Source organism: Molossus molossus, unplaced genomic scaffold (assembly GCF_014108415.1).
Source record: "Molossus molossus isolate mMolMol1 unplaced genomic scaffold, mMolMol1.p scaffold_m16_p_1, whole genome shotgun sequence".
In the NCBI taxonomy this organism is placed as follows: Eukaryota; Metazoa; Chordata; class Mammalia; order Chiroptera; family Molossidae; genus Molossus; species Molossus molossus.
Genome location: NW_023425344.1, coordinates 147,891,877 through 147,903,451, shown reverse-complemented (window position 1 = coordinate 147,903,451; position 11,575 = coordinate 147,891,877). Strand labels below are relative to the sequence as shown.

The window sequence follows — 11,575 nt, the reverse complement described above, 5'->3', positions numbered from 1 at the left end:
CTGAGTAGTTGGGAAGATTTTTTTAACTCACTTTGGCTAAATACAATCTTAAAAGCAAACAACAGATTGGTTAGCCCAGGGAAAAAGCTACTTAACTTGCCAGTATTAAATAGTTCATAAACCCCAATATTGCTTTAGTTCGGCTTTGCAATCTTCATTCTTGGTTTTTGAAGCAAACAGCTGTCATTTATGAAGAAAACTAGCTTCTTTTCCTTCCATCTTCCTTCCTTACTCATTCCCAGACACCGACTCTTGTAGGCACTGCCCCTCCCCCAACGGCCATCATACCTGCTGCTTCCTTGTTAGACACATCTAACTCCTTTGAATAAAACACTGGTCTATCAAAAATTATTTTTGGTAATTTGGTTCATGCAAATTGAGTTATTCATTTTCTCAGCACTGACACCAACATTTCAAATTATCTTTTGGGGGCTCCAGAGGTGAGTATACCTTAATATGACACATTACAGTAAGATCGGGAGCAGGTGGGAGGTATGTGTTCCCTTTGTAACTGTAAAAAGAAGGTAGGAAAGGAGAACCTGCACCTTCTTAAGTTCATCCTTTGGCAGAACAGCTGTGGAAAATACACATGGAAGGTGAAATTCTGTGACTTTTCCCTAAAAGCATACCTGCATACTGCTTGGAAATTCTTTGCATACTCGCATACTGCTTGGAAATTCTTTGCATACTCGCAGGGGATGTACCCCAAGTTTCAAAACTACGTATAGCTCTAGAGAAGTATTGCTTATGTGACAAAGAAACAAATACTAAAATGCTTTTTTCCACATTAGAATGAAAAAGCAGCAACCTGCCCTGGCCGGTTTGGCTCAGCGGTTAGAGCGTCGGCCTGCGGTCCTGAGAGACCGGGTTCGGTTCCCGCTAGGGGCACGTACCTCGGTTGCGGTTTGTCCCCGGCCCTGGTTGGGTCATGCAGGTGGCAGCCACTCGATGTGCCCCTTTCACATTGATGTTTCTCTCTCTCTCTCCCCCCACCCCCACTCTATCTGAACAAAAAATGGAAAAATGTCCTCGGGTGAGGATAAAAAATAAATAAAACTAAAATATCATAGCTTAGCCTACACTACCTTAAATATGCTCAGAACACTAACATTATGTAGCCTCCAGTTGGGCAATTATCTTGAATTCCATCTCAAGAGTAATTGCCTTCCTCTTCCAACCAGAAGCAGGAGACAGTTGGGCACTTTGCAGACATAATTGGATTAAAACACGGCACACAATATCCAAAAAATCCTGGCAACACAGTACACTGTACAGTATCGGTGGTTCATCCTCATGACCATGTGGCTGGCTGGGAGGTATGGCTCACTGCCCGAGGAGAGTATGGTACCACATACCATATGACCAGGAAAAAATAAAAAATTCAAACTTCAAAGCAGTTTCTATTGAATGCATATCACATTCACACCATCATAAAGTCAAAGATCTTAACTTGGGGGCTCCATACATACGGCCATGCGGAGCACAGCAACAAGGACAGATTCTGAAAAATGCATCGTTAGGCATTTCGTCCTTGCGTGAAACATTGTAGAACGTAAGTTTACAACCCTACATGGTACTTTTATACAACTGGCAAAGCAGTTGGTTCATTTACACCAGCATCACTACAGACACCTTAAGTAATGCATCACTATGGTGTTAGGACAGCTATGGCATCACTAGGTGATAGAAAATTTTCAGCTCCATTATAATCTTATAAGACTACCAAAGTATATGCAGTCGGTGTTGTGGTGCGTGACTAGTAAACCCTAAAGAATGCACCAAAAACTCTTAGAACCAAGAAATGAATTCAGCAAAGTTGCAAGTACCAAATTAATATACAAAAATCAGTTGCAGGTCTAAACACTAACAACAATCTATCCAAAAAAGAAATTTAAAAGAGCAATCCCATTTATAATATCAAATAGAATAAAATACTTAGAAATAAATTTAACCAAGAAGGTAAAAGATCTAGACACTGAAAATTATAAGAAATCAATGAAAGAAATGAAAGAAGTCAACAGTCCCACAGGGTACTGGTTTGGAAATGGAACTTGACCTCAAACCAGAAAAGTAAGAACCGTCCCCAGGAATTTTTCAGGAATTTTCTAAATAATGGCTCTTTCCCCTCCTGTGACTGTAAACACTAAACTACCAGGTAAGTCTGGAAATGCTGCAAGAGAGATACAGGGAGAGATAATAAACCTGAGAATAAAACTAACAGAAAAGAGCAGAGCTGAAAGATTAGAAGAGAAAGACCATGTTTTGATGATATAATTTAAACCATTGAATATAACTGTGAAACACTGAAATTCTTAGTTACACAAACCATTATTGCATGTATTTTTCTCAAACTGGTTTGAGCATTTTTGTCTTGCAAGCAAGAAACCTAATACAATACAATAAACTTAATTGCTCTTTATGTACAATTATCAGAGAGCTCTCCTATACCACCAAATCACCCACCATCTCTTTTGGAGCATTCATATCAAATTCTGTCAACGTAGCTGCTACTCTGAAAGAAAAAAAGAGGCTTAGTTTGCAAAGGTGATTAAGTCTACATGATTTTCTAAATAGACTCATGGTGAAACTTGAACCACACCTGCATGGTAGACTGAAAAATCACCAACCATACTATGCATGTCTACAAATTGTCTGGTTTTTTAAAAAAGTCTATTTTTTTTTTCACCCAACCTGGTTCCAAAGAATGTGATCTTCTTTCCTCTTAACAACCCTCTCTCCTCTGCTCCAAATTCTGGCCCCCATAATACATTTTAGGTATATATACCTAAAAAATCATCCTAAATCCATGGGGAGAAAAGTATATGCATAAATGTTGTAGCATATATAATTCTTAAAAATTCTAAAAAAAAAAAAAAAAAACAGCTTGTGTTCAGCAAGAAAATGGTAGCCAAGTAAACCACAATCACCAAAGGGAAAGCTATACTATACACTATTACAAATGAAGTCTGGACCTGGCTGGTGTGGCTCAGTGGTTGAGCAAAGACCCATACACCAAGAGGTGACTGGTTCGATTCCCAGTCAGGGCACATGCCCATATTGTGGGCCCGATCCCCATTGTGGGGCATGCAGGAGGCAGCCAGTCAATGTTCTCTCTCATCAATATTTCTCTTTCTCTCTGCCTCTCCCTTCCTCTCTTTCTAAAAATCAAAAAAGAAAATAAAAATGAAGTCTGGCTGGCTCAGGTTCTGAGTCAGATGCTCCTGAATGTCCCCTAAAGGTCCTGCCTGCGTCATATTCTCTGCATGGTCTGGTGCTAGCCCCAGTGTTTCTAGGGCAACCTTAATGACTTTTTAATTTGCTAATTTTTTTTTCAGTTACAGTTGGTGCTCCGTATTATTTTGCAACCTTAATGATTATTAAGAAACACTGTCAGGTTTATGAACATATGCTCAAATGAACATCTGCTTTAGAAGGAAGGGACTGAAACAGCATGTAGCAGGGCTATTCGTACGGAAACCATTTTTGGATGGAGATCACACATCTGTTAAATGGATTACCTCAACTTTGTTTCTTTTGGAGAGAAATAACAGTTTTAAGGCTTTTTTGTTTGTTTGTTTTTACCTAGTTACCTAAAAGCAAATACCAAAGGCTGATGTCTATACAATGGGCAAAGAGTCAGTATGATATGTTTTTCTTTTTATCACCTATTTTACATCTAAAGTGAAAATTGTAAATGTTTGAAATAAAGAATTTCTAAAAATAAAAAATTTTAAATGAAGTTCACATAAACTACATAAAAATTGTATTAGGAAATTAAGTTTAAGAATATGAAATTATAGATAGATAATTATAATACAAAAGATAGTTGAAGAATAAAAAGCCTTAAAGTACAACATAAAATACAAAAACGGCTTTTGTTTACGTGTTTTCTTCTGCTTTTGGATGATTTAATTTCTTCTGCTTTTGACCATATTCTAAATTTTCTTATAAGACCATGTATTACTTTTTAATTTAAAAAATTATAAGCTCAAAGTGGACAGGAAACTCCAACCAGGACCAAGAAGTATTTTTCCTTGAAATGTCCACCAAGCCTGTTGCATATCAGTCCAAAATACTGTTTAGTTCAATAGCCTGAACTCTGACATATCCCTTTAGCTATCCCTTCACATGGAGGTAACAACAGCAATAATGGAAAACAAGCTTCAAGGTGGCAGAGTAAACACATGCATTTACCACCTGCCCCTGGAGGCCCGGTTGAAATAAACACAAAGAAGAGTCCAGAGAAATAAACCCTGTAACACTTAAAGGAATAAAAGAGGTCACCAACAAATGGGGTTTCAAAATTTTACAAGGAACAAAAGGAACAGATGGGATTAGGTTGAAGGATAAAATAGGTCAAGAAAGCTGCAGCCCAGGAACCCGTTATGGGGCTGGGAGTCGTCACCTGAGGGAACCTGAAGCTGGGCTCAGAGCCAGCGGGTACACTGTGTGCAGAAATGGTGTCAGGGGTAAAACTCGGGAGCTTACTTGAAGTTCTGCGTACAGAAGAACTAATACTTGGTATCACCGTTTCTCTGCCACAAACCCTAAACACAAGGCAGTGAGCCAGGAAGAATTTGCCTCCAGCTAAAACACTGATTAGATATTCCCTAAAGAAGTCAAATTGTTTGGAACAAACAAAAGCGTCTAGTGTGAAGGGTGGTGTCCTAGATGAAGCCCTTCTCATTCTGGTATCTGGAGAGCTTATGGCCGTCAGCAGCTCCCTATGGGCTCATCCTAAGGGAAAGTGTATCAGTCACAGATTCCATCTCCCCTTTCCTCCATCTACCCACACACACAGATTTCCCAGTCTGAATCCTCACTCAAAAAAGAGATCTAACAGGAAAACTATCTTTCTTACCTATAAAAAGGTATAAATTAGAATATATGATTTGGTCTGATAGTGAATAACATTTAAGTAATGATAATAGTAATGTAAATGCTATTCAATGATTTTCAAATTTTAGATCAACTACAGACCAAGTATAGAAGAGAAGTTGTGCTTTTAGGTGTAATGTAATTATTAGCAACCTTGAAAATATAAATGTATAGCTAGGAGAAAACAGAATTCTGGTCAAGGTAGGGAAAAAAGGGTGGCAGAGTAAAGGGAAGGGGTACTAACTAACGTTTAAATATATTAAATTACAAAGGTAACAATTAAAAACTTTAATTTGAATAAATATCAAACATGAAAAGGCAAATGGGAAAGGAAACAGTATAGGTGTGCCCAACCAGTGTGGCTCAGTGGCTGAGTGTCGACCCATGCACCAAGAGGTCACCAGTTCGATTCCTGGTCAGGGCACATGCCCAGGTTGTGAGCCTGATCCCCAGTGGGGGGCATGCAGGAGGCGGCCAATTGATGTTCTGTCTCACTGATGTTTCCATCTCTCTCCCTCTCCTCTCCTCTCTCTCTAACATCAATTAAGAAAAAAAGACACAGTATAGGTACGTTAAGTCCTGATTTTTCATCTTAAGGAATCAATACGCAAATTGATACATTTACTAAGTTGATAAATCAGAGATTTGAGGTATAAGCATATCTTTTAAAATTCTAAAATCACCAGAATTAGATAGGGAAAGAATTAAAAGAGAAACTAACTAGGAAGTATAACTGGGGATAAGGAGTAAATGAGGGAAACTTGCTAGTCATCCGAAAATACTATTACTTGACATATTGCTATTTGGTTACATTAGTAAAAATATATTTTAAAGCTAAATACGTTCATTTATTCTGGAACCCCAAAGTATTTTAAACTACTCAGCCAGTATCAAGTCTTCTCGTCTTCCACCATGCTTTCATCCGATGCTCTCCCTGCCTCCTCTATGACTTCGCTTCTTCAGTGTTGTACCACTCTTTCTATTATGTTTGATTTGCCTTCCCCTTTCTCCTTCTCTTCTGTCTTAAGCCAGGTCTCCCCTATCCTAGGGCAAACAAAAAAATTTCACTTGCCTGGAATGGTCTGCCATCATTCCTCTTCCATTTCTCTTCTTCTTTTCACTTTCCCACTTTAAAAAAGTAGTCTTTTAAACATCATGGATAACAATGCTTTTACAGTCCTCATTCTACTTAATATTTTAACCAAGGATTTCACATAGAGCCTTTTTTTCTAACTCTTTTTCTCTAAGGTGGGATGAAAATGGAGAGGGAGTAGAACTACCTCACAAGAAGACCGTTCCAAAGAACATCTGGAGAGCCCTGGCCGGTTTGGCTCAGCGGTTAGAGCGTCAGCCTGCGGTCCAGAGAGTCCCGGGTTTGGTTCCCGCTAAGGTCACATACCTCGATTGCAGTTTGTCCCCGCCCCGGCTGGGGTCGTGTGGGTGGCAGCCACTCAACGTCTCCCTTTCACATCATCGATGTTTCTCTCTCTCCTCTCTCTCTCTCTCTCTCTCTCTCTCTCTCTCTCTCCCCCTCCTACTCTGTCCAAACAAAAAATGGAAAAATGTCCTCAGGTGAGGATAAAAAAAAAAGAACATCTGGAGGAGAAATGCTGGCATGAAGTGTTCCAATTACAAATGCATCATTTCTTCTTTCAAGAATATTTAATCTCTGTTTTTTGGCACTGAAAAAAAAATTCAAGTAAATAACTAGAAACAACTACCCTCTCAACAAAAGTATTGTAATAATTATTAGCCTTACATAATCATATTAATGTACAAGAAGACTAACAGAATACAAACCTGAGTTAGGGAAACATTCTCAAGATAATTAAGCACAAATCTCAAAATGATGACACAGTGCCTCAATATAGTTATCCTATAATAAATATCTACATTTCCCACTAAAAACAGTATCTTACAAATTAAGAGAAAAATAAGAAATAAAGTAAGGAAACCAGTGAATGAACTAAGATCCAAATCCTGAAATTTACCATTAGACAATATTCTGGTTTTCTTTAAAATATAAGAAATTTTGACTTTTAAAAGTATATTAATTTGTTACATCAGGTCATTCACATCTATTTGCAAGAAATAGGGTGTACTTTTGATAAGATAATGGCATGGGAAAGACCTATATAAAGCATTAGTTGTGAGCCTCAAAGCTACTGGGAGAAAATTTTAAAAATTAATTAATGAAACCATAGTTATGAAAAAAACTAGCTGATTTTATTATTATCAATGTCAAACAAGTCTTTAAATCAATTAAAATTTATTTAATTAAGCATAGGTTACTTTCACATTTGTCTATAACCATAGGAAAGACAGTTCTTGGCATAAAGATACAGCCTTTGGAGTTTAAAACATCCCCAAATGCAAGATTACATATAGGAAACTCCCATTACTGTTTATGTGCTAGTGGACTCATTAATCAAATTAAAATAATTATACTATGTAGAATAAAATAAAATGGAAATAATTTACTCATAAAATTCATATTTAAATCATCTTTATTTACAAAATACTATCCTGAGAATGTAATTCCATTAAGCTCCAATTTGAGCATAAGTATAGTCACTTAAGTAACAGTCGTTACTTAAACTGAAAATGAGAAAAGTCAAAATTACTTTTGGTACAGATCATGTATCATAGAAATGTTCACTTGAAATCCACTGTCAAGTTTCTTGTGGTTCTGGATGTTCATTCAGTAGTAGGCTCATTTGAAGGCGGAATCAACCCTGATGGGACCTCACTTTTAGGTTCAGGATGTGATGGTAGAGGTGGAGGTGGGGGTGGGTTTGGGGGGTAAAATCCAGGTCTTGGGGGAAGATAATAAGGAAAAGCTCTCGGTGAGTAGACATTTCTCACTGTTCAAAGAGATTAATAAAAGACATTTTTTAACTTTAAGCACCTGTACTGCAGCCTAATAAATCATTATCTTATAACTTCCAATACCTATCTTTACATTCAAAAACTGACACCAGAATAATTGATCTAACAAATGAATTTTTACAACATTGAGAAAAACATGCTTTCTTCAACCATACATAATTAAAGGGAATATCATAAATTTTAGACCCAATTTTTGTGTTATGAAAATCTAACATCTTAACACTTAAAAAATAATTATTTCATCCAGCCAGTGTGGCTCATGGGCTGAGCGTCGACCCATGCACCAAGAGGTTGCTGGTTCAGTTCTTAGGGCACATGCCCAGGTTGTGGGCCTGATCCCCAGGGGGCAAGGAGAGCATGCAGGAGGCAGCCAATCGATGTTCTCGCTCATCAATGTTTCTATCTCTCTCTCCCTCTCCCTTCCACTCTCTCTAAAACCAGTAAAGAAAAAAGAAAGTAATAATAGTAATTATTTCAAACTATACAAACATAGTTTTAAAAAGTTTCCATGTAATACAATTTTTACTAGACTTAAAATTCAGACTAATACCCAGTTCCAATTTGATATTATCTGAAAACATTTACAGTTATATCAAAGACTGTCTAAAATCTGCCAAACAAAATTCATTTTAATTCACAACTTAAATTACAGAAGCAATGACCTCATCAGGCTTTTGCCTACTGTTTGGTAATCATGTATTTATGCTATAGAAAACTACAGTTCTAAATGGCAATGTATAGATTAAAAGCAATAAATTATTCAATTTTTCTTATTTGAACCTGTGAAAGAATTTCAATAAATTCAGCAATTAGTCCAAACATATTTTAGGTTTCAAATAAATAGGACTGCTTGAGAACTACTTTTTAAAAGGACTTTAAAAAAATACATTAACCAGCCCAGCCAGTGTAGCTCAGTGGATTGAGCAGCGTCCCATGGACTGAGAGGTCCTGGTTCGATTCCTGGTCAGGGCACATGCCTGGGTGGCAGGTTCGATCCCCAGTAGGCGGCGGCCGATGGATGTTTCTCACATCGATGTTTCTATCTCTCTCTCCCTTCCTCTCTCTCTGAGAAATAAATAAATAACATTTTTAAAAAAATACATTAGCCAGTAATTTTAATGCTAAAATATAAAATGTAATTATTTTTACTAATTGGCATAGTAACCAGTTTCTATCAAATAAGATACAAATAATTTCAGTCTTAACATAAGATTGCTGCAAAAAGACAATGATTTTCTTGACAAGTGAAATACAGAAATAATTCCACAGTACTGAGATGAATCAGGTTGAAACATCATTACAGTCTACTGATGGTCAGCTGCCTCCCGAATGTTAAAAAGTAATAGTATATTCACAGAATGTGAGATTTTCTTCCACTCTATTACTATGTGAATAGAAAGTAGACTTAATATATTTTACTTACTCTATAAAACATATATTAAATTTGCTAAAAAGCATACTTGCAAACGGAGGAGGTGGTGGACCAGGAAAATCCCTTGGAGGAAAATAATCACGAGGAGCTCCATACATGCCTCCTGGAGGTGGAGGAAAAGGAGGACCTCTTCTCATGTATGGGCCCCTTGCATCCATTGGAAACAGTGGACCTCTGATTGGAGGAACAAAGCCAGGGCCAGACGCTTCACTTTTGGTGGGGAGAGATGCATCAGGAACATTTAAATTCTGTAACAAATTGACATAAGGCAGTCACTAAAAATAAGAGCAAAATTTGTAATCATTTTCCTAAAAATCTTAGGCTTAGAAAGCCTAAGGTCCCTAGGCAGCTAGGCAGAAAAGCAGTCCCTGATAGTCTTAAAAAAACTGAAGAAAGATTCAGTTTTCTATCAGATGGATTTTTGACATCAAATATTTTATTAACTCAACAGAAAACAGCTTTAACCAACAAAGCAATATTCTGATTAAAGATATAACAGAAGGGCCCTGGCCAGTTTTGCTCAGTGGTTAGAGCGTCAGCCTGCGGTCCACAGAGACCCGGGTTCGGTTCCCGCTAAGGGCATGTACCTTGGCTGCAGTTTGTCCCCGGCCCTGATTGGGTCGTGTGGGTGGCGGCCACTCGATGTGTCCCTTTCACATCGATGTTTCTCTCTCTTCCTCTCTCTCCTTCCCACTCTATCTGAGTAAAAAATGGAAAAAAAAATGTCCTCGGGTGAGGATAAAAAAAAAAAAAAAAGATATAACAGAAGGAATAGACCAACAGTACAAAAATATACATCCTTTTATTAAGCGTATACTGAAAAAAGATGTTTATGTTTATATTTTCAACATTAAGATAAGGTGATCAAAACCAAAATTGTAAACACAGTAACAAAAATATACTTTAAAACATTCAAATAAAAATCCAAAAGGGAAAATCCAAATTCCAAAGTAACTTAAGCCTCTAGTTTGTAGACACGTTACACTCTTCAAGTTTTATTTTATTGCCATTAGGTACATTCCAGAAAAGAAACAGGTATAATACTAAGCAGGAAGTACATATATTTGTGAAAAAGAAAGAAACAGCTTTCTATCAAAAAGTAGATTGCTAGCTAAATTTCTGTTCTAGTAAACCAAGAGATTAGAAGGCTCCTGAATAATGAATAAAATTCCACTTTCAATACTTACACCAAGATCGTCTTTGCTCTCATTTCCACTAGATTCCATTTCCGAAGACTGTGGCCCATCTACAGACATAAAAGTTAAACCATGAAAAATAGATGATTTATCACCCCATTCCTAGAACAGCTCCAGATCACAAAGGATGCTACTTCCCCACTCCCCTTGTCAGCACACAAACCAGCTTGACAGCAGCAACCTGTATTAGGGCCCCAAGAGCAGCCTGAGATCCCTGGGAATTTTGGAAGACTCGCTGTTCTGCAAAGGCATGCGGCAGCCTGTCCCCAGGCAATCTTGCGGCAAGAAGCATTCCTATCCTCCATTCTTTCTTCTCTTTCCTTCCTTCATTTTTCTCCCAACTTGCTTCCTTTCTCACCTCTCTCCCTCCCTCCTTTGCTCCCTTTCTTCCCTCTCATCCTTCCTTCCTTATTCCTCCATCCAGAACCATAGACTAGCCAGCTGGTGTGGCTCAGTGGTTGAGCATCGTCAACCCATACACCAAGAGGTTGCCGGTTCAATTCCTGGTCAGGGCACATGTCCAGGTTGTGGGCCAAATCCCCAGTGGGGAACATGTAGGAGGCAGCCAATCGATGTTCTCTCTCATTGATGTTTCTATATCTCTCCCTTCTTCTCTCTCTAAAATCAGCAAAGAAAAAAAAAATTTTTTTTAAGGAAGTACAGACTAGCATTTGAATTTAGCCACTGTTTCTAAATAAATGCTCTTAAACTTTGTTATCAAGAATTATTCAGTCTCTGAGAACATTCCAGCCCTAGATTAATCCAACTCTCTGCTTCCACTCTTCTTATACCTGAGCCACTTAACACCTCGGGGGATAAAATAACCCACAAAGCCATGTAGACTGCCACCACTCCAGGCTGACAGAGCTCCAGCCATACTTCCAGCTGCCCACTGCCTACCTTTTCCCTGTGTCTTCTGAGCCAATTTTCTCCACAGCAATTTCAAACATCCATTCTCCTCAAACCTACTATATCAGTTAGAAACACTCTTAATTTTTAAAAATCAAACATATAAATAGTAACTATGTTCCTATGATCTTCCCTCCTATTATCATGGAAGAAGATCCTTCTACACCATCTACAACCCTGATTCTGTGCTCAGAATCCTTCCCCTCCAGCTTCCTTAGGACTCTCCTCTCTCTGGCCCTGCTCCTCCATTTCTGTAAGTCTCTCCCAATTA

At 38.0% G+C, this 11,575-nt stretch overlaps 1 protein-coding gene across 1 annotated transcript in view; it reads right to left on the bottom strand.

The window, feature by feature from the left end:
- Positions 1–7,386: 7,386 nt before the first annotated feature.
- Positions 7,387–11,575, bottom strand: part of MIA2 (MIA SH3 domain ER export factor 2) — a 108,720-nt gene continuing 104,531 nt past the window's right edge. The window contains 4 exon segments of the mRNA XM_036259361.1: positions 7,387–7,580; positions 7,582–7,742; positions 9,228–9,447; positions 10,387–10,445. Of these exon segments, the coding sequence (XP_036115254.1) occupies positions 7,551–7,580; positions 7,582–7,742; positions 9,228–9,447; positions 10,387–10,445 (470 nt within the window). The 3' untranslated portion in view covers positions 7,387–7,550.